The sequence below is a fragment of the Chlorocebus sabaeus genome, chromosome 7 (assembly GCF_047675955.1).
Source record: "Chlorocebus sabaeus isolate Y175 chromosome 7, mChlSab1.0.hap1, whole genome shotgun sequence".
NCBI lineage: Eukaryota > Metazoa > Chordata > Mammalia > Primates > Cercopithecidae > Chlorocebus > Chlorocebus sabaeus.
Genome location: NC_132910.1, coordinates 7404369 through 7428813, shown reverse-complemented (window position 1 = coordinate 7428813; position 24445 = coordinate 7404369). Strand labels below are relative to the sequence as shown.

General features: G+C 34.5%; 1 protein-coding gene across 16 annotated transcripts in view; it reads left to right on the top strand.

Annotated features, from left to right (window-relative positions):
- The window catches only part of ADGRL3 (adhesion G protein-coupled receptor L3), an 846373-nt gene that overhangs the window by 518296 nt on the left and 303632 nt on the right, over positions 1 to 24445 (top strand). For all 16 annotated transcript variants that reach the window (XM_037989342.2, XM_037989350.2, XM_073017343.1 and 13 more), the window contains one exon: positions 4550 to 5350. In XM_037989342.2, coding sequence (XP_037845270.1) covers positions 4550 to 5350 — 801 coding nt within the window. The remainder of the gene's footprint in view (positions 1 to 4549; positions 5351 to 24445) is intronic.

Genomic DNA, 24445 nt, shown 5'->3' with positions numbered 1-24445 from the left:
CACAACAGCCTAATAAATCTTCATTTTGAGTAACCAGCAATCAACAGAGGCAAGCTTTACTTATTCTACAGCTTATGCCAGTGTCTCTGATATTAAACAGGACCAGAGAATCAAAACCAAAATTTTACTAAATGGCAGTTGAGTTAATAGAGGTTAAAACTCTTCAAAAAATAAAAATTTCCATTAAAGTGTAAGATAATATTTGAAGAATATAACAGATACCATTGCCAATACTTTTTTGTCACACAGCCTTCCTTCCTCATTAAATATTTGTTGAAGAGATAAATAAAACTCACAAAGAAGTTAGGATAGTTCCACTCAAAAATAAGATTGTGTATGAGTTTTATGTGAAAGAAGACTAAATTTCCATGAACGTGCATTTCTGTGTTTTAGAATGTAAAACTCTCTGTGTGCGTATTTATCAGAAATATATCTCTATCTAAGGCTATTTCAAGGAACAAAATTAGTTCTGAAAACTTCTTTGTAGGCTAGTAGTTGAAAAATATCAACTCTAGTATGACTTTCTATCCCCAACCTCAGCCTTCATTATAATGGGCCTCAAATCTACACGTTGGAGACTATCAATTATGCAATTTGTTAAGGTGCTTAGTTATGCTTCTTCTAGTTGTCAGTCTGAACACAGGTTTGTCATTATTCTGGTATAAGCATGAAGTGCATCTCAGATAAGGCTTGAGATGCCTGTATTAGACTATTTGAGACATATGGTCCAGTAAACCCTGGAGTTACTCAATAAAGATTGAGGATGATGATAAATTATGACAATATAATAGAGTTTTTAAAAGCATCCAAGAAATATCATTAAAAATAATATTTGTAGAGAAGGAGGGAGAGGGGCAAGGGTTGAAAAATTTACTATTATGTACTATGCTCACTACCTGGGTGATGGGATCAATCATACCCCAAACCTCAGCATCACATTATATATCCATGTAACAAACCTGTACATGTACCCCTGATTCTAAAATAAAAGTTGAAATTATTTAAAACATAATAATATTTATTAATTAGTGAGATGAAGGATCTAAAATTTGATAACCTTATTTGCAACTTTCTAAGCAGAACTTTTGATATATGCCAGTTTTTCCTCGGTGAGATTGAGGAATATCACTGCACAGTATCACTTTGCAACATGATATTGAGGCTTCAAAAAAGTCGTTGGAGAGAAACGAGTGTGGATTTGACAATAACTGGAAACATGCAAGCTTAGATCAAAGTATAAAGATATCACCCAAATGTAATTATCCTAAACAGTATTTCTCACTTGTTTTTGAAATCTTACTAGAGTTTTACATTTATTTATTGTGCATAATATCTGAGTTCATCTCTTCCACTGAAATTGCTTTAGTTTTACATCACTTGAAATCTGTGATTTTTTGAAGTTTGTGTTGTGAACTATTCTTCCCTGACATTCTCCTCTTTGTTCTTATTGGTCCCTCTTTTCATGTTAGAATATAGCACATTGTCTTTGGTGAAACAAAATGTTTATAAGACAAAGAGATGCTGCTTGCTGAGTTTGTGAATATGTTAACAATTTTCCAAATTTGTTACTGACTTATATTGGTCAATACCTTAAAAATAATTATGGAATTTAATTTGAAATGTATAAACATAACATGTTTGAGGATCTCTATTTTTATAAGTGTATGTTGACTCTGTTAAGAGTTTCAGAAATGACCAGAGCCAGTGGCTCATTATTTTTCTAAACCTTCTGATAACATATTTTTCTGAAACACAATATTTTTTCCACAGTAATATCAAATATTACTGAGTGGCAGGGAGAAAAGTTTCTTCAATAAGGATTCCAAATCAATTTATTTAGGGTAAGAGCATTCCACATTAATGTGTAGTCGCATGATGTGCATTTCTCATAAGACAGACAAGCTACAGGAAATCTTAGGCCTTAGGAAATGAGTTGCCGAGTAGTTCTTCTGAACAAATTCTTTGAAATGCATAGAAAACATAACTATTATGTGAAATAGTGGTATAGACTATAATATTTATAAGTGAGACTAGTCAAACTATTTGAAAGCTTTCTTTGTGTAACTATTGACCTGCCTTTCAAATGGAAATATTTGTGTTCTTATTATGAATATTGCATTTCCTTTGTCTGTAATTTGGAATGATGTGTTTATTTAATCATAGTTTGATTAATTTTTACCCTTTTTCTCAAAGTTTATAATATATTTTAAAGAATATAATGTGATTATTTTTAAATAACTGTATTAGAGAGATGAGTTTATTAAAACATATAATGTTCAATAAAGCAAGTATGAGTGAAATAAATTATTTACTTTCAGTTTGGAAGAGGTGAATAAAAAGTGCTTGGCCAATACCGTACCATTAATCTATTCTCTTTTCTCCTTTCTCTCTTTACTTCTCTCTCTCCAATAGAAGTGGAACAAAAAGGTAATTAAATACCTTTCATAAATTATATACTATTTATAGGCTAAGTTATTTAACAGTTTAACATTTAGTTAAAATAATTTTGTTATTAATTCTTATCTATTTTATGAAAATTTATTTACTACCTCTGCTGCTCAACTTCACTTTAATCTGTATTACTGACAAGTGTCAGCTTCTTTTATCTAAGAAGAGTTTAGTAGTATAAAAGTTTCCACAGTGTATTTTATTCCCCTTTATTTTTGAATAGTTAGAAATCCAACTCATGGTGATGAATAGTAGTTGCTTTAATTTGTTTTTATTTCTATACTAGACAATTTTTCATAGCTCTGGCATGGTTTCCCTATTCCATTAATTTTTAACTATTGGGGGAAAAGGGAAATAGTTTTCCGAACCACCTAAAGTAAATTACTTTAGTCACCAAGGATGATTATTAATTTTAGCATAAAGCTTATATACAGTTTTGATAACAATGGATACCTATCCTTTATAATTATAGCAAGCATATGAAATTCTTATAATTAATATTATTATGGATTGTATATTGATGATGGCCCTCTGTCCTTGCTATGGAAGATTTTTGTAGTTAGCCTGTTCCCAAACTTCTTATTTCTCTAAAAGTAAAACTTTAGGCATTTTAGTAATGTACTTTTCTTTTCGATAATCTCCAAAATCTACCCGAGTTTCATCTTAGATTGTTTTCCATTGCATCTATGCTTATAGTTGCTGTTTAAAAGCTAATCACTAATGCCAACATAATACTACTTTAATCATTTAAAAAAGGGTAAAAGTCCAAATTACGGTGATTTTCTAATTTTTTCACCCAGTACACTTCTAATCATTCCAAACATAACAGTAGATTGCATGATTATTTTTCAGTGTATTTGCTTTGCAAATATATTAGAGCAGTGTTTCCCATAGTAGGTTCAGTGGAACTCTATACTCCAAAGAAGCTCTATAATAAAGGTGCCATGATCCAATTAGTGTGTGAAATTTGCTCACCCTTCCCACTTCCGCCTTGGAGATTCTCAAATGTACCTATGCTATTAGAATCTCTGCTACAGTTGTATTTAATAAAACATTTCTTAAACACATGTGGGTAAGGATCCCTTTTTTCTTTCTGTGTAACATCTAGCTATGCCACTTGAAACACATGATTCAAGGACCAACCTTTGGGAAACATTGCTTTATAGCCCCTTTACTGCAGATGAATCAGCCAGGCTTTCTTACCACCATTCACATGATATGCTACTGAATCATACAAAAATCAAGTGAATCAGATGATTCCTAGCCATTTTCATTCTGAAGTATGAGCAGCAAAATATTATAGCAAGTAATCTTGGGTTTTAATGCTCTTTTCATGTAACAGTAAAAGGTACATGTTTTTAAGTTCCAATACTACTGTATTTAACAGGACATTTTTAACTGATTAAAATCTAGATCTTGGGTTCTTTTCTGTAACCTTTCACCTTTTCTTCTTTCCTTATTCCTTCTTTCCTTTCTTTTTCTTCCTTTCTCTTTTCCTTCCAGTATCCATCCATCACTCATTTTTAATTGTGTGGGTTGCATGCTCTGTGTGTGTTGTAGCAACTTTGAGAGCTTTTTTGCTAAAAGATTCAGTGGCCTGTATTACAGGGCTTTTCTTTTCTTTTATTAAAAAAATTACTATGGGATATTCATCTGTTTCTTAATGATAACTACTGAATGGCTAATTTCATCAGAATGGAAACAATAATTTTTATTTTGAAATATGTTCTTCAGTGAACTATTAAAAGTATTGTGTATAAACATTTGTGTTTCTTATATGTCTATAGAATATGTAGACATATGTCACATCTAATATATATTTCCAAAAATATTGTAGCGTGTTTACAAAGGTAACAATCACAGGAAGGCACAGCTACTCACAAAAAGGCTAGATATTTTTCAGTTATCGAAATCAAAATGATTTTGAAATGAAGCCAAAATTAATGTGGAAGAATACTTTGTGTTCTTAAAAGAATGCAGCAAAATAAGTGATGGTGGGTATCTCCTGTTAGAGTTGCATTCCATTTGGTGAAAAATAAGACTAAATAACAAAATATGAAATTAATGCATTTATTTATTTTAACTGTTTCCCTTCCAACAGTTTTTCTTTGTCCTGGACTACTAAAAGGAGTATACCAGAGTGAACATTTGTTTGAGTCTGACCACCAATCTGGGGCGTGGTGCAAAGACCCTCTGCAGGCATCTGACAAGATTTATTATATGCCCTGGACTCCCTACAGAACTGATACCCTGACTGAGTATTCATCCAAGGATGACTTCATTGCTGGAAGACCAACTACAACCTACAAGCTCCCTCATAGGGTGGATGGCACAGGATTTGTAGTGTATGATGGAGCTTTGTTCTTCAACAAAGAGCGCACCAGGAACATAGTAAAGTTTGATTTGCGGACTAGGATAAAGAGTGGAGAGGCTATTATAGCAAATGCCAATTACCATGATACCTCCCCTTACCGATGGGGAGGCAAATCTGACATAGACCTGGCAGTAGATGAGAATGGGCTATGGGTAATCTATGCAACAGAACAAAACAACGGTAAAATTGTCATTAGTCAGTTGAACCCTTACACCCTACGGATCGAAGGAACATGGGATACTGCATATGATAAAAGGTCAGCTTCCAATGCCTTTATGATTTGTGGAATTCTGTATGTGGTCAAATCTGTATATGAGGATGATGACAATGAGGCCACTGGAAATAAGATTGACTACATTTACAACACTGACCAAAGCAAGGATAGTTTGGTGGATGTACCCTTTCCCAATTCATACCAGTACATTGCAGCTGTGGATTACAACCCCAGGGACAACCTACTTTATGTATGGAATAACTATCATGTTGTGAAATATTCTTTGGATTTTGGACCGCTGGATAGTAGATCAGGTAAGTTCAACCTTTTATGGTACTCTTTGGGGAAATATTTACAGTTTGTTCTCAGCAAGTTCATTTTATGTTGGTTTTTTGTTTGTTTGTTTGTTTTTGTTTTTGTTTTTTTTTAACTTTCTTTGTGGTCTTCTGGCCTGTGTACCTGAAAATTGTTCTTCCTCTTTGCGTCTAAAGAAGGTTGCTGCTGATCACTTTCAGCTGTAAAAATTTATAACTACGAAAAGTAGACTCTCCTTTGTTCTGCTCAACTCCAGTCTTTAGCTCTTCTTCTTTGAAAGGTATTTGTTATTTTCAGCAGGTTAGTTCTTTGTGTAGTGAACTGCACAAAACCATTGCTGAAATAGAATGCCAGCCTGTCTAATTAATTGTGAAATGCCCACTGAAGTGCTGTCTACTTGGAACATGTCAAAGGGTTAACTTGATACTATGTTTCAGGAGCCTGCACCAATGTATTCACCTCACAGAGAGCATCATATATGACCTCCCCTTTTGGGAAAGTTGTTAGTTTGAGTGTGCCTGTGTCTGAATGAACTTAATTGGTATATTGAGAAAAATGTTCATAACTGATAAGTACAGGAAAAAATATCTTGATTTTTATAAGACATTGGAATTTTTTATAGTTTTAATTGCAATTCTTTACAAGCACCCTTTTTCCATTAAAAACATACCATTTCCTTTTAATGTTGTTTAAAGACAATCATAAATCGCTTTAATTTTTTTTCATTTTTATGTACTCAACACAATTACCTTAATTTAAAGGTTGAAATTTTTAGCTAGCATATTAGTCCATTCTCACACTGCTATGAAGGCATAAACAAGACTGGATAATTTATAGAAGAGAGAGGTTTACTTGATTCACAGTTCTGCATGTCGGAGGAAGCCTCAGGAAACTTACAATCATAGCAGAAGGTGAGAGAGAAGCAAAGGCGTGTCTAAAGGGCAGCAGGCAAAAGAGAATGAACAAGCGAAAGGGGAAGACTCCGTTATAAAGCGCTCAGATTTCATAAGAACTTACTCACTATCACAAGAACAGCACAGGGAAAACTGCCCCCATGATTCAATCACCTCCCACCAGGTCCTGCCCTCCACATGTGGGGATACGGGGATTACAATTCAAGACGAGATTTGGGTACGGACCCAGAGCCAAACCATATCAACGAGTCATAATAGTCTTCCCCAAGATAAAGTATAATGGAAAACTAAGATAGGGGTGTCTGAATTTCGACAGTAATATAGCAATTCAAAAATTAAATTATTTTTGCCATTCAGCTTTAAAAATGTATAACTACAAGGAATTGACTTTCCTTTGTTTTGCTGAACTCCAGTTTTTAGCACTCCTTCTTCGAAGGGCACGTGTCATTTTCAGCAGGTTAGTTCTTCATATAGTGACGTGCACAAAACCTTTGCTAAAATAAAATGCAATCCTATTAATATTTCATATTTTCTGCATTATGTGTTGAACCACTCTTTTATTAGCACGACATTCCTCTTAGTCCAGTTTATGCATATCTTTTTACTGAACTAGATCCTAAGTTTTTTATGGTCAATGGCCTTGCCTTACCCTTTCTTTTGTTGTATTTTTCTCTTACCATTATTTCTGTCTTCTCTGACGCTAGTATAATACATTGCATATATATAATAAGGCTCAATCACTCTTGTGGAATGAATGAATGAATGAATGAATGAATGGCTTTTCACTTCTTATTCAGATAGGATGACAAATTAGGTGGTATTTTCTCTAATCATGGAGAGGCTTCAGTCAGAGTGACAGCACTTGTTTCCACAATCAGCAATGCTGATATTATGTTGAATTGGCTTTTATGGAAAGAAAAGACTAAATATGCAATAGCAACAAAAACAATTTCACCTAAGTCCTCAACAACATCTCCTAGACCAACTCTATTATCTGACTCACCACTGTACAGGTAAGGTTTTTTGTTTGTTTTTTAAACCACTGCATTCTACAGTTTAAAACCCGATCAATAATCCATTATCTAGAGTATCTGGGAAGACACTCCTTTCATAGTCATGATATTCTTAAACTAAAATTTATATTTGGTAGTAAAAACTTTGTTATGGATGGTTCTTAGCCTTTGTTGACTCTTAACTAGAACAGGAAGTGATTTCTAATATCTCAAAGGAATAATAAATAACAACACTTTTTTTAGTTAATCAGTGAATAAGAGGCAATAACATAATTCAAATTTTATTTATTTAAAAGATCATACCTTATTTTTATTTAGAGTAACAGATAAGTTATAATTAATTACCATTTCAGGTTCTGATATGATAAACTAAAGCAAGTTCTTAACTCGGTTTTATTAAGTTATCCTTAAAGAATAAGATAGTACCATAATCCCATGTGTTTAAAAACTTGCCAAAAATATTTTTAGCATACACACAATTTTAGCATATAATAAACATATGAATATATATACTCATGCACATATATGACTATGCTTTTTGTGTGTACTATACATATATGTATACATGTATAGTCACATGTGTATTAGTATACATATTCATATGGTTGTTATATGTTTATATATTAATATATTCATGTATCCCCCTCCATATGTATATACATTTCCCCATCTATATATATGTACATATCCCCCTCCATATATGTGTACATATATATGGAGGGGGTAAGAGAATGAGTTATTGTAATTGTGAACATAAGGAAAATTACACCTTCATTTAATTTTTTAAAATGTATTTGTTTGTCTGTTTATGGGAGTTAAAATATGGGCCGTCTCTCCCTCATGTACTAGTGCCCATTATTTCTTAAAAGGATGCTATTGAAGTCTGGGCGAGGTGGCTTTCGCCTGTAATCCCAGCGCTTTGGGAGGGCGAGGTGGGCAGATCACTTGAAGTCAGGAGTTCAAAAACCTAGCCTGGCCAACATGATGAAACTCCATCTCCACTAAAAATACAAAAAAAAAATAGCCTGGCAAGCTGGTGGGCGCCTGTAATCCCAGCTTCTAGGGAGGCTGAGGCAGGAGAATCGCTTGAACCTGGGAGGCGGAGGTTGCAGGGAGCGAAGGTTGCGCCACTGCCCTCCAGTCTGGGTGACAAAGCGAGATTCCATCTCAAAAAATAAATAAATAAATAAATAAATAAATAAATAAATAAATAAATGGATGCTATTGAAGTAGCAAACATTAAGAAGTGATAGATTTCAGCTTTTAAAATGAATTCCTAACTTAAGTCAGGAGATTGAATTTTCATTCCTTTTGAACAATGACAATTAAGACTTTGTCTGTTTTACAAATAGTGAAATTTCACCCTTTAAATTTGTCAATATAATCACAAAAAAACTATCAATTTTCATGCATAATGCTCAAATTGAAAAGCTAGTGCTTTAGCATGGACTTATTGCAGTTTAGGGGTGAAAAGAATATGTATACAAATAAATTTTATGCATGATGTGTGCTGATAGGAAAATTTCAATTAACGTTAGTAGAGCCTTTTCTTATTTCATACAAACAGTTTCAGCTGGGTATTTTTCTTTAGTAAGTTACAGTGACTTCCCCCCCCGCCCAAAGAAATTGCCTTTAGTGAATTTTTATTGCCATTTTATTTTGGGTCCTATGTGTCTATGTACAGAAACCCTCAACTTATTACAGATATGTTAGAGTCAAAAACTAATCCTAAATTTATCAACCCAAATTGTATTTGTCATTACCATCTGTTGGTAGCAGGCTAAATCTTTTTGCGATGATTTTAACTGTATTTTAATCAATGAAAATTCATTCTTTTGAAGTTTTTATGTAAAGGGGTTTCTATGTTTTATGTCTCTTGTAAAAAGATCTGGTGTTGAAAACTAAAAGGCAAATATGCTTCTCTTGGGTATATAAAGATCCTCTGGTGACACTTGGTGATGCTTACACATAGGTAGCATAGGCTTCTGAATATGAGCTTGGGAATCAGAAGGATGTAGGTTTGAATTCTCTCTGTCTCTTCTTTGACTCTGGGCAGGTTGTTCAGTCTTCAATCTTGATTTCCTCAGACTATAAAATGGAAAAAATAACTCCAACCTCACAAGACTATTGTTTTCTTTTAATGAGAAAATATATGTAATAGGCACAATACAGTAACAACCTAATAGATTTGCACCAGCCCTACAAGTACCATTTTTATCTATGTTTTCTAAATGAAGGCCCTTTTAAAGCACTTCAGTTATATAACTTATTCCAAAATTGCCCAGATGTTAGCACCTCTAGATACAAGCATCATTTGTAGTTCATATTACAAGTTAAACATGATGTATTTGTACTCTAAAAATTGTATCTACTCTTCAACCATGAAATCAAATGATTTGTTTTTATAAGGGTCTTTTTTTTTTTTCAGTCTTTTTATCATTCTTTTTTTTTTTTTCTTATTACTTCCATAAGTTTTTGAGGAACAGGTGGTATTTGTTTACATGAGTAAGTTTTTTAGTGGTCATTTGTGAGATTTTGGTACACCCTTCACCCAAGCAGTATACACTGAACCCAATTTGTAGTCTTTTATCCCTCATCCCCTCCCACACTTTCCTCCAAGTCCCCAAAGTCCACTGTATCATTCTTATGCCTTTGCATTCTCATAGCTTAGCTCCCACTTGTGAGAACGTATGTTTCCCATTCCCGAGTTACTTCACTTAGAATAATAGTCCCCAAGTCCATCCATGTTGCTAAGAATGCCATTAATTCATTCCTATAGAGTAGTGTTCCATTCTATATATTTATATCACAGTTTTTTTTTTTTTTTTAAATCCACTCATTGATTGATGGGCATTTGAGCTATTTCCATACTTTGCAATTGTGAATTGTGCTGCTATAAACATATGTGTGCAAGTATCTTTTTTGTGTGATGACCTCTTTTCCTCTGGGTAGGTATCCAGTAATGGAATTGCAGGGTCAAATGGTAGTTCTACCTTTAGTTCTTTAAGGAATCTCTACACTGTTTTCCATAGTGGCTGTACTAGTTTGTATTCAACAAGGGTCATTTTTAAAGTCTGAAATGGTAACCTTGGAGGAAGAATATGAAAAAAAAAGCTCAACTCCTCAAAGTATTCTAAAAGTGGTTTCAGGAGTTATTAATCCTAGTTCCTTACTTTTCCCAACACTCATCTCCAGACTTTTAATTGTTACATTTTTAAATTTCTCTGCATTTTGTTGAGCTGCTCAATTGTGTGGCATATATGTTTGCATTATTTTTCAGAAGAAATGTCTTGGGAAATGGTACGATCTGTGAAACATTGTTTTCAACAATAGCTATGTTAATAAATTCATTTCAATTGACTTTTTAAACTTGTATTTAAAATGTTTTCAGAGACTATAAGTGAAGTTTCTCCTAGAAAAAAAATCATTAATTGGCCAAGTTTTCTTGGCAAAGTTTAGAAGAAGTTTAAAATTCATGTACTATGTTCCCTAAAAACATTACTTTTGGAACACCATCCTGTTGTCACTTATTCTGCATGATATTAAATGTAAAATTGCCAACATTTTTGTCATTTCCCAGCATGAAATCGGTAGAAACATAAATCTGAACTTATTTTGATACTGCTATTTAGCATTCATATAGCAAATAGATTTGCAAATAATTTCTTAAAATTTTAGGTAATATAGTTATATTTCACATATTAAGGAAAACACAAATGCAAAGAATATCTAATGTTTTATAAAAAGTTTTTTTTGGAACTAATTAGACTTTGATTCACATTGTAATATCTTGTTGATTTTGTTTTATCAGTTTCTTCTACAAATTCCTTTTTTTGTTGTTTGATTGGAGACAGTCTCACTGTGCTGCCCAGGTTGGAGTGCAGTGGCACTGCAACCTCCGTTTCCTGGATTCAAGCGATTCTCGAGTCTCAGCCTCCTGAGTAGCTTGACCTCTCAAAGTGCTGAGATTTCAGGTGTGAGCCACTGTGCCCGACCCGTCTACAAATTCTTAAAGTGTCTGATAAATAGTGCTTTTAAAAGACTATTGAGTGATTAAATGGATAAATGGACTATATTTTTTAAATCTGCTTTTTCAAGATATTAGGTGAATAGGAGTATAGTTTCTAAATGTGATTTACTAAGATTATGTGTATGCTCCTCAGGTAGTCATCTTCGCTGTCAGCACATGAATCTATAATCTAAGTTTTATTAAGTCACTCAGTCATCCTCCACACTCCCACCCTGTACCTCCAGCTTCTCCCCTCCTTCACTCACGTTGTTGTGAGCTTTGGTAGTGTGTGATAAAGATAAGTACCAAAGTACATAAATACTTAATGTGTTTTCTTCCAGAAGAAATTAAGGCCAGTGATTTTACAGTATGGAAGAAAGTGGGCAACTGTTTAAAGAATTCTATATTAAGAACGTTTTCTTAAATTGTTTAGTTGACAAATTGTAGGGATTTCTTCAACTTAGAGAAAATGGAAAATATGTTATATTTAGAAATGCATAATAGTTGCATTCTCTTGAAAATATGTTTTGTCTAAAGAACCAGTGATTCAGCTTTGTACACAGGTACCAAAATGATTTTAAGCATTAGCACTTGAGTACAAAGTACATGTGAAAGCACTTCCTCTGTTTTTTCTGGGCAGAGCACCAGATACAGAACTATCAAATCTAGAATTTTCTTCAGATATACTTTCAACCGAGCCTATTTTCTAGCTTATAAAATACAATATAAAAGTCTACCTTTATTATGACCTTTAATTGGTTATTTTTTGTAAGATGTACATTTAAAATGTTCAAGTCATACTTAGCTGTTTCACAGATTATTTGAGTGATTCTCACATGGGCCTCATAACTCTAAAACCATATGCTATATCCTAATGCAACTGGTGGGAGGGAGTCAGATAGTTGCATCACTTGCCTTTAGCGATGATTAGTGGCTGGTTTTGACTGACTTTCACCCTTCACTGTTCTCTCTCCCAAACCACCTTCTGCTGAATTGATTATTCATTAATAAAGAGGAGTTAGATGAAAGGTATTTTCTTTGACTCTTACAGTTTGTTTCTAAGCTGTCCATCAAGCAGTCTAATTTTCCTTGTTAAATATTCAAATGTTTTTCAGTATTTCCTGCTGAAGGAGGATGGGGAAGTAGGTTCAAATTGGTAATAACAGGCAGAGAAGCTGAGTTTCAAAAATTTCCTAAAATTAGTATGTCTAACAGATCTAAAAATCTACTGAGATTTAGTGAAAAACACATCCAGCAATAAGTACTAACAATAGAATGATAAAGAGATGTAGCTACTGTCTTGTTACCTGCTGTTCTGCTTCCCAAACACAATCCACATTTTCTTGAAAGACATTTGAGATTATGTAAATATAACCATTCTTATGTACGCTAAAGATAGTAGACTCTAAACCAACAAAAAACCTACACATAACAGTTTAACAATGAGGATATGGTGCACCTTCTGTCCTTATAATATGCAAATTAAGTACATTTGTGTCTCCAGTAAAAGCTGTGGCTGTGTAGTGATGAATAAGAACTTTAAACACACATGACACCTCGTTAAAATGTAATTTTCACATCATATATCTGAGCGCTTTACTATGACAGCTGAGTAATGTGAGTGCTGGGCAGAGAATCCTGAACATTTTGAAAATGTCACGTGTTTAATAGGTAGCTGAATCTGCTTCCTGAATGGTTTAGTTAAATATGGTGCACCCTAGTCAGAAAATAGAGCCTAAAAGTAGTAGGATCTTAAATCAAACTTGTCCTCAGCCTATGTGTATGATTCCTTCACAGTTCCACTTGAGATTCCACATTGTCTCTAAAGTTTAATTTACATCTATCTTAGTAGCTGAGTGAACTTTACAAAAAGTAAAAAATAGTCAGCAACTTGTTGCTAATTTCAGCCCTATCTGTATTTTTATGCATCAGCTGTTTTCTTTGTCTGCAGAGGAACCCCTTCTTTTTCTTTCCAGTGCTGCTGCTTTGCTTGCAGTGACAGCTGCTGCCTGAAGGACATTGCTGCTGCTGATTTTTCAGGGAGCACAGCCAAAGCTTGCGAAATTTGCAAGAGCTATTCCATTGCCACTTCACAGCAGCTGAATTTTCTCTTACACTTTTTAAAAAACCTTTCCTGTATTTTTCTTCTGTCATAATTGAGGGTAAAACTTCCCAGAATGGCATCTGCCTTTCAGGCTCTGAGTAAAAGAATCACAGTCCTGTACAAAGTAAAGCTGAACTTAGCTATACAGCTGAACCTAGTGTTTGTTAGTCATCTGACTAGGTGACCTTCCAAATGGATGAGAGAAGAGATAAGGAATAAAAAGGTTCACAAATGCTCTAACGTTAGTTGTTTGTACAGAGTGATGTCCCTGATAAATGTATAATTATTAGACATGTAATCAAAATCATTTCTACATGTATTTTACAGTAATAAAGATGACTTATTTGTGAATAAGCTTCCCGCTCACACCAGCTGTCCTTTCTGTAGCCATTTCACTGCTCATTAGCATGTCCAGCAGAGGGCAGGCAGGTGGAACTGGAATACTGTTGCTGCTCTTTATTGGCACATCTTGTAAGGGTTGGTAACAGTGCCAAAAGTAGTGATTATCTAGGGGTTCCACCTTAGAGTCCCATGCTTCTACCCATCTTAGCACAGATAAGTGAGAGTAGACTCTATTACATAATAGCTGTTACAATAGCCAAGTCAGACATCTGCTTCACTTCTCTGTTTTTAACATCATTATTATTATTATTATTATTATTTTATTTTTTTGAGACATAGTCTCACTCTGTCGCCAAGGCTGGAGTGCAGTGGCGCGACCTCGGCCCACCGCAAGCTCTGCCTCCCGGGTTCACGCTATTCTCCTGCCTCAACCTCCCGAGTAGCTGCGGGCTAATTTTTTGTATTTTTACTAGAGACGGGGTTTGTAGAGACGGGGTTTCACCGTGTTAGACAGGATGGTCTCGATCTCCTGACCTCATGATCCACCCGCCTCGGCCTCCCAAAGTGCTGGGATTACAAATAGGCATGAGCCACGACGCCGGGTCTGTTTTTTGCATTTTTAAGTAGTGGTCAAATACCTGGGACTAGGCTTGACAGGCAATAGTATGAGTTTTTAAGCACAAAGGTATTTCCTTCTTAGTAACTACTTTACCACTAGAAAGCTAAATTCTCGGATACTAATGATTAATGACAAAATAATTCAGGACACGTAAATGACAGGTAAAATCTACTATACTATATAATTTTACAAGATGAGGTATGTTAACTGATTTCCCTGAAAACAAATGGGGAATACTTCATCTTATTTACTTAAAAAGAATTCTGGCTGCTTTTCATTATGCCTTTCAATAGTACAAATCAATGGCCAAACTTTTTGCATCTATTTATACTAGCAAAGATACAAATTAAAATTAGCCAGTGCTTTCTATATAAAATGCCTTGTGACTGCAATATTTTAGCCTTAAAACTTATTTTTTTTTTTCTCAATAATGTTAGAAAAAACAATTCTCCAAAAAACATACGGGTATAAGTGAAGAGTAAGGTATTTGTTGACATTTAAGATTTATCTGAAAATTATCTCTAATGCTAATTTTTTTGTTAAGGGAGAAATGTCTTTGAAAAAACTTTTGCCTTTCAAAACAAGATAATAGTACTATATTTAGAAACACACTACTCATTAAAAATATAAAATAGATTATTTTTAAAACATGGCAAACCTTTCAATATCTATGATAATTTGGCTGTTAGCATGCATATTTAAATAGTAGATGAAAATTTAGACTTCTGTGTTTTATGAGAAGCCCACTGAGGGCCATGGGTAGTTTGTGGTGAGGTAATTTAAAGTGGAATTGAAAGAATTCAGAAAAAGACAAAAATGAAAAATGGAATTCATGCACAAAGTCATATCTGCTGTGAGATGTAGAAGCAGGAGTTGAAATTAGGTTTACATCAGAAGATGGATGATTCATTGATTGATGCTTTTTTATTTCTTTCTTCCCTTCAGTCAGGAACTATGTCTTTAGGTAGAACTGAACCGTGCCACTATTCTATGTTCTGTGGTTGTTACAACAAAGAACAAGGCAGGCACTGGCCCTGTTGTCATGAACTTAGAGTCTATTAAAAACAAATTGAGAAGAAAGAAAAAAGGAGATGGTAAAAAATAATAATAATAATAGTAATAATAATAATAGTATTCCCTACTATTTTTTAGGTGTTTGCTGACCATTTACAAAGATTATCAGATTTAAATCTAACAATAATCGTTCAAAGACAGCATTATACTCATTACCAGATGAAGAAATTGAGCATCAGAGAGTTTTAATAATTAAAATGTGACATACGTAGTCCAGAGATACATTTAGAATCCTCGTCTGCCTGACTTTCTGCTTTGTCACGTTGCCTCCATCAGGGATTTAAAAGAATACAGGTGCCACAACTGAGAAACAAGGGGAAAAGCAGGAAGGCAGTGGACATATATTAGAACTGAAGTCAAAGCAGATAAGCTAAAGGAGCAAATAAATGCAAGGCAACAAGGACATGTCAATCTTGAAGTGGAATCGGGACAAGCAAACAGTAACCAGTGTTGTAGAGCAGGATTCCTCCGTAGCGGTCCGTGGGCTTTTAGGAGTAGGGCCATACAGCAGAAGTTGAGCTGCACATGTTGAGCGGTAGGTGAGCCGGCATTACCGCCTGAGCTCTGCCTCCTGTCAGATCAACAGTGGCATTAGATTCTCATAGGAGTGAGAACCCTATAACGAACTATATATGCAAGGGATCTAGATTACATGTTCCTTAATGATAATCTAATGCCTGATGATCTGAGATGAAACAGTTTCATCTCGAAACCTTCCCCCCAAATTCCTGAGTTAAGAATTTGCTTTAGTTTTTCAAATCAGAGGCTGAAATGGTAATTAATTTTAACCTATTATTCTAAATGAAAATAAGATATGACTTTTAAATAAATAACATCTGAAATATGTTATTGCCTCTTATTCACTGATTAACTAAAAACTGTAAGTTATTATTTATTATTTCTTTCGAGATTACATATTTAACCCTTGAACACTATTAGGTACAGAGAAGGGAACTAAGACTCAGAGATATAGTCTCCTGCCCAGAAGAATCCATTTTGTAAGTGTAGATTTGGGCGCAACTCTGAATTATAAAGCTGAAATACTTTGTATTTGCAGTAGAAAAAAGTATATAATGCACACAAGCATACAGAAGATAGTGATATAGTGGTGTGTGGATTGTGGTGTAGTGGTGTATGGATTGTTGTATGTATGTGTATGCATTAGCTTAGATAAATTTGAAGAAACAAAGATTTAATTATTGGAGGATTAGAAAGATGAGTTAGAAACTTTTGCAGAGATTCTGAACAAATTGAAAGACTAGAGATTTGGAGACTGAATATTTATTAGATTTAACTCTAGCATACATTATTTGCATGTTCTTAATTTTGCTGTAAACTGGACATTCAGATGTATTGCTAACAACACTCTCATGCTTACAATCTATGGGCAAGATTGACAAAATGGTGAAAAGCTGAAGAGTAGAATGAAGAAAAGAAAAGAGGAATAAAAGGGAAATACACATTTTTTCTTTGAAAATAAATGAACAAGTAATGGATGGTCTCACTTTCTTCAAAAGAAAGTGATGAGAGAACATGCATTTTTTTATTTTAAAAAGTTATTTCCCAGGATTGATTTAAATAACCTTGAGTAGGTAACAATGTGATTAAGGACAAAGTGAGGAGTGCTTATATACTGCTGGTTGGAGTATAAAATGTTGTAACCACTCGGAGAGCAATTTGTCCATAGTTACCTAGGGAAAAAAAAAGTATTTTGTTCCTGCTCTTATAGATTCTCAGCTTGGGCTCTGTAACCAAAAATAGATTAACAAGAGAAAAGAATAGAAATTGTTGCTTTTATTTAATATAAGTTTTTTATAACATAGGAGGCTTCCTAAGGAAATAAAGATCCCTAAAGTGATTAAACATCAGTGTTTTTATAATAGGCTTGGAAAGCTTATTATATTGCCTATTATTAGCCTAGAAAGCCTATTATATCACCTATTATTATATTGCTTAATAAGCCTATTATTATGAAAAACCATGGAAAAATGTGATAGGACAAAGGGGTATAAGTTAAAAGCAGTAGACTGGAGAAATGTTGGCAAGTTCTGTTCATTCAGACTTCTCTCAGCGTTCCTTCATCCTCACAGATAAGAATGCTCCTTTCCTCTGAGTATTTGGAGAGTACTTCTTACAGGATTGTCTTATGTTCTGCTTCAGGGGACTGTCAGAGATATCTTCCTGTAAAAGTTATTTCTCTTCAGCTTATAATACTCAGTATGCTGGCTGGGCACAGAGGCTCACAACCTGTAATCCCAGCACTTTGGGAGGCTGATGTAGGTGGATTGCTTGAGCCCAGGAGTTCGAGACCAGCCTGGATAACATGGTGAGACCCCGTTTCTACAAAACAATGCAAAAATTAGCAGGGCATGCTGGCATTCACCTGTAGTCCTAGTTACTGAGAAGATTGAGGTAGGAGGATCACTTGAGCCTAGGAGACTGAGGTTGCAGCGAGCCAAGATTGCTGTACTACACTCCAGCCTGGTGACCGAGCAAGATCCCGTATCAAAAATATAGATGTATTCAATATGCAAAGGTGCCCTATTTGGGGGTATTGTGTACTGAATCTGTTATTCTTCCAACTGGAACTTCCCACAGGAAGTTTTACAGTCCAAAAACTGAGTTGGTAGATTGCCCTGTATCCCAATGAACAAGTCTCTCAGTCCTAGGAAGAGGATAGTTCAGTTAAATAATTTTATCTCATTTCAGGAGACACCATAAAGGTAGGAATAGGGTGCTTCCTTCCTCGAACTCCTCTAGATGGTATGAACAATCAAGCATTTAATAAGGTACATTTCTATTTTAAAAAAAAAATGAAAAAGATAACTAGTTAGAACAAACTATAAACCCTGTTTTTGATTCCAGAAAGCAGTCACTCAAGATTTCAGGACATTTGGCTCAAAGTGTCTTTAGATGATAGCATGAAAATGGAAATAATCATTCAATAAATTTCCTGGCTTGTAGTTTGAATGCCTCTGGTGATGAAAGGGTTACAGTTACTTCTCAGAGCAAAATATGGAAGTTTCCAGTCTCAATGTCCAGGGCTTCTTTAGCTATTCCTAACAAAGACCTGAGCAGTAAGGTTTTAACCCTCAGTGGTACCAACTTAAGAGGGTGAGAGAAAAACTGGAAACATTAATTTGAAGAGTTATAGTCAGGTATTGGAGGATGCTAGAATTGAGCATGATCTAGTCTACTTTACAGAGACGTAATAAAGCTTCAAAGACAGAGAACAGGATTAGATTCTATGTTTGAAATAATAATGGAGTAATTTTATTCTCTATAGTTATTTCCAATTCTAACAAAGTGAGACTAATTAGATAGCAAAATAAGTCTAACCCCATTAAACTTCTCCTGGTTATTTACATTAGTGCAGCAAGAATGTACTTGACCACATAGGTCTTTTTTTGAATTTGTTTCCCTGGAACTTATGATAAGGAATCTCAGATTAGACTTTTAAAAGTGCCTGGAGTCACGGGACTCGCCATTAGTTTTTGCCTGTGGCACCTATAGATTTTGGTGAATTCCACTCTTCCCAAGGTACTTAATGTATTTTGAGGTTCCTGGACCTGCTGGGAAGTGACCTTCCTTACGTGTAAGGCTGAGAATTCTGTAAGCCAGGTCCAAGGCCAGTTTTTCCAAGGGTCTTTGTAATCATTGGCCCCATGAAATCAAATTTAGTTCCTTAAAATTTTCTAGTCATATCTGATTCTATACATATTATTCTCAAATATGACCTTCAGTCAAAGGCTTAGCAATATAATCAACGTTTCTAGTTATTTTCTGTTATAAGAAGTACATATTCTTATTGAACTTATGCATGTATTTATATTGCCTTGAAAATAAGAATAATCAACAATAGTTTCCAAATTCTGGAGAGATCAAGTAGAGAGAACAAATAAATATTTTGTTTTTCTTTATAGTTTGCCAGATTGTTATAGCTTGAGAGAAAAAGAGAAAAACTTTAATTTGAAAAACAAAATATTAAAGAACCAGCAATGTCTCAATCAAAAAAGTAATTTAAAAATTATAATATTCCTTACCAGTTCATTTAGTCCATGTAATTAATTCTTGTTATGCTTGATTGTAACCACCCAATGAGGTTCACCTTGCCCACTGCCTAGACAGAGCTGTATATTGATACAGGGAAATTGCAACAGAGAAAGAATAATTCACACAGACCCAGCTGTGTGGGAGACCAGAGTTTTATTATTACTCAAATCAGTATCCCCAAGCATTTGGGTATCAGAGTTTCTAAGGACGACTCGGTGGGGGGAAGCCAGAGAGCCAGGAGTGCTAATTGGTTAGGTAGGAGATGAAATCATAGGGAATTGAAGCTGTCCTTTTGTGCTGAGTCAGTTCCTGGGTGGGGACCACAAGATCAAATGAGCCAGTTTATCAATCTGGGTGGTGCCAGGTGGTCCATCAAGTGAAGGTTTGCAAAAACATCGCAAGCACTGATCTTAGGAGTAGTTTAGGGAGGGTCAGAATCTTGTAGCCTCCAGCTCCATGACTCCTAAACCATAATTTCTAAACTTTGTGGCTAATTTGTTAGTCCTACAAAGGCAATCTAGTCTCCAGGCAAGAAAGAAGTTTGTTTTGGGAAAGGACAGTTATCATCTTTGTTTTAAATTATAAACTAAGTTCCTCCCAAAGTTAGTGTAGGCTCCACCCAGGAAGAAACAAGGACAGTGGAGGTTAGAAGCAAGATGGAGTTGGTTACATCAGCTCGGTTATAATTTTGCATCATCTTCGATTAGTTTTATGACTCAATCAGATTTTTAAAGTAGAGTTCTGGAAATTTTTACCCAGTCAAAGCGTATGATCTTATTATTGTCAGAGGCCAGGCATGGGTGGCTCATGCCCTTAACCCCAGCACTTTAGGAGCCGGACACAGGCGGTTTGCCTGAAGCAAGGAGTTCAATACCAGCCTGGGCAACAAAGCAAGATCCCATCTCTACAAAAAATTTTAAAATTTAGCCAGGCATGGTGGCACACATTTATAGTCCTGCCACATTGAAAGACTGAGATAGAAGGATTGCTTGAAGCCAGAAGTTCGATACCAGCCTAGGCAACAAAGTGAGACTCCATCTCTACAAAAAAAAAAAAGAATTTATTTAGCTGGGTATGGTGGCACATACCTATAGTGTCCCAAATCCTCAGGAGGCTGAGGTCAGAGGAGTGTTTGTGCCCAGGAGCTGGAGGCTGCAGTGAGCTATGATCACAACACTACACTCCAGCCTGAGCAACAGAGTGAGACTCTGTCTCTAATAAATAAATAAATAGATAAATAAACAAACAAATAAATACAATTATCAGAAACCTGTACTTCAGAGTATTTATTAGAGTATGTTTCATGAATTTCTTTGAAGATAGAGCAGTTTTGGCCTGCTGCTAATTGTGAACATTTTCAGAGAAGAATCTGAATAAAACTAATTGTCTGTAAATGACAAAAGACTTAAAGTGGTCATGGTTAAAGATCTGATAGGAGCTTATTATAATGTGGCATATCACATTCTAAGATAACTGAATTATGATTGATTCATATAGACAGAAAGAACATTGACATATTTCTAGGAATTTCATAAAATTTTTGAAGCAGTTATATTAAAAATGTATACCCATATAAATACAACTTGAGGAAGGTTAAGCATTACTTTTTATTTGACAATGCTTCTGTGTAATTCAGTATCTCAAATAAATCTAATGAGTTTAACATCTCTCTCTTTACAAGATGAGAGAACATATTATTTAAGAGTTTCCAGGGGTGCTCTGGGAAATCACAAAGTTAGTTTTGAGGTCAAAACGACTATTTAAATTTGATATTGAGTTGCTTGTCAAAAATGTGAAAAGTTTTGAACATTTCATTAAGTAGGCTCACTACTATGAAATAATATTTATTTATTTAACTAGTGAGACAATAAAATATTTCAAAAGCAAATACCATAAGTTATATAGCTGTGAAAAAATTTTAGCTCTTCTAATATTGAGAAAACTTGGTTTTCCTAAGCAAAGATCTGATAAATACAACATGAAGCAGAGGAAATTATTTTGCTAAGATACAAAATCTTTGTTTCCTAAGTAGATTACTTAAAAGATAAGGAGAAATCTCTTATTTTTCAATAAGACCAGACCAATAATCCAAGAAAACTGCCATTCTGGTTTTGCATTAGTATGCTTTTAAAGTTGTCTCATTTTTTTAACTTAGAAATAAAGTCATTCTCTCTTAGAGGCTGACTACACATAAAATTATTTTTCCACGAACCCTTTACGTGTTTTTTAAAATCCATTGAGTTTTGGTCCTACTCTTTTCCTTTTTCTCATTCTGGAACAACCAGTCATTCTACCTTAGGACAAAATTACTCTTTTTTCCCCCTTAAAAAAAATATCCTTGCTACCACATTTCTCTTTTTAAATCAAAAACACATCCTACTTTTCTTGCACACTTTGCATAGTTTTTTTTCTTTACTCTCTTTATTCATAGTAGTTTCATTTATGTAAATTCAGTATAACTTTTAATCATGAGTAACATTTCCTCTTTTTTTTTTTGAGACAGAATCTCCCTCTGTCACCCAGGCTGGAGTGCAGTTGTGTGATCTCGGCTCACTGCAAACTCCACTTTCCAGGCTCGTGATTCTCCTGCCTCAGCCTCCCGAGTAGCTGGGAAATACAGGCATGTGCCACCACACCCTGCTAATTTTTTTTTTATTTTTATTTCACCGTGTTAGCCAGGTTGGTCTCCATCTCCTGACCTCGTGATCCGCCTGCCTTGGCCCCACAAAGTGATCAACATTTCTTTTACAGAGAAAACTAGGAAGTAGACAATTGTGAATTTCCTGTCATATGCCAGTGTTCTGTAACTGACTGGCACATTTACAAATACACTATTTTGTGTTTTTATAGGTATATACTATTTCCTCATGGTATAATTTCTCATGTGTATTAACATACCCACATATATTTCGTTTCTTTATAACATATAAAAACAAGATGCCAAAAATACATAGATTTAACTTATGTTCAGTAATGAATGTTTCAGCATTTTATCCTATTTGGAAATTTTGAACACACGCACACACTACATATATATACACACACACATATATATACATATGTGGACTATGTGTATATATAGTGTATATATACACACTATATATATACATATATACATATGTATAATTTAACATAATTCTAAGGTTTCAAGTTACCATAAACATTTTTGAAACTGTTTTTAGGCAGACATATATTATAATACCAAACAAAACTAACCAACATTTTAACTTATTTCCCTCTTAACTATTTTTAACCTTATTTGGCTACTAAATCCAGTAGAATAAAAATGTATGCTCATATTATACATAATGCTGATAACTTAGAATACATAGCTATTTTTATGAAACCAACCATGTTAAACTAATCTTTTATATCAACAATTTATCCAAGTCATGGGAACATGAAAGCATTTAGGTTAGTTTCTGTATTTCCTGGGGTTTTAGAAATATTTATTTTATGTAAGTGTTCGTTTATCTCTAAGCCAATTTGAATAAACCATTATAGAATTTTATAAATTAATTTGGTAACACTATTCAGAGGTAGAAAACTGTCATGTATACAGTACATATACATATACAAGTAAACCTAAGTATACATAGCCATACAGACAGCTGCAAACAGAGATCTTAGAGTTTTGTTCTAAAATTTTAGTCATGATTCAGTAAATGTATTAGTAAAAACTCACAGGTTTATCTCCACTTTACATTTGTATCCAAATTGTATTTCTGGCAAATGGGACAAGTTAGGGTTACCTGTTGACTCATGTTTATGGAGGAGGCTTTTAAGATTTTTGTTTATTGTTATTAAGTAATTTTCTGGAAGTGGTGGACACTGGAGCAGTTTGTTTTCAAAAAGCCTGTTTTTGTTGTTGTTGTTGTTGTTGTTTAGAAGCAAGAGTTATCTCCCAGGAAGTTTTCATAGCAAAAAGATTGCCCTCAGGTCCTAGAGAGGACAGGGTCAAATATTTATATCTGAAAGGCACAAAGAAAGGATGTAAGGTTTCTCTGAGAGCATTTTGGGGCATATCAATGATCACAGATTTAGGGTATTTTTTTCTAAGTGCAGGACAATTCTATTTCCAATGTTTTGACTTTTTAAAGTATCTGCAAGCATCTTGATAGGAACCGGAGAGATTTGGGGATTGTTAAGAAGGATGGATGGGCTTTGAATTGCTCCTAGTGCTGCGTTTCTGTTTTTAATGGACTCAGTTTGTAAGACAAGGGTAGTTGTTTTAAACTCTTCAGAAAACTGTGTTGCAGCCTGAGTAATAAAGAGGCTGACCTTCCTATCAAATTACATTATATTGAATTTGCTACTTCATATCAGAGAACATATTTCTAACTAAGATGAAAATAAAAATCCCTATGTTCTAGATTGAGTTGCATGCCTTTAGAATGTTTTAATAAATTATTACACAAAGCCTTCCTAATGTTCTTTCTCTCTAAGTGATGCAGGAGCTTTTCCTCCTTAGCTCAACCAGATTTGGGTTCTTTTCTCACAACCAAGAATTAGGCACAAGGTCATCAAAGAGTGAGTGGAGTAGAATTTATTAAGCAAAAGGAAAGCTCTCAGCAAAAAACAAAAAAGGGTCCTGAAAGCAGGTTTCCAGTTGCTTCCTTCACAGTTGAATATGAGGGCTTAAGGTGTGAATTCTACCCCATCCTTCCAGTGCACATGTGGGTCCTTAGGCTGAGTTCCTCCATATTGATTTATTTCTGTTACCGCACATATGTTAAGGAATGGAATTGTCCACTATGGGCATGTTTAGGCAAGATCCCTGTGCAAGTTCCTTTATCTGCAAAAAACATCTGATATAAATTCTTGTGAGGTGGATTGAAGTTCTCCAGGGACCCTTCCCTTACTGTCTGCCTAAAGCAAGCTGGATAACTCCTTTCATAAGTGCATAATTGTATATTAGAAGAGAAGGCCTTAAAAATAGTTCCTCTCAGGCTCTGAAGATCAACCT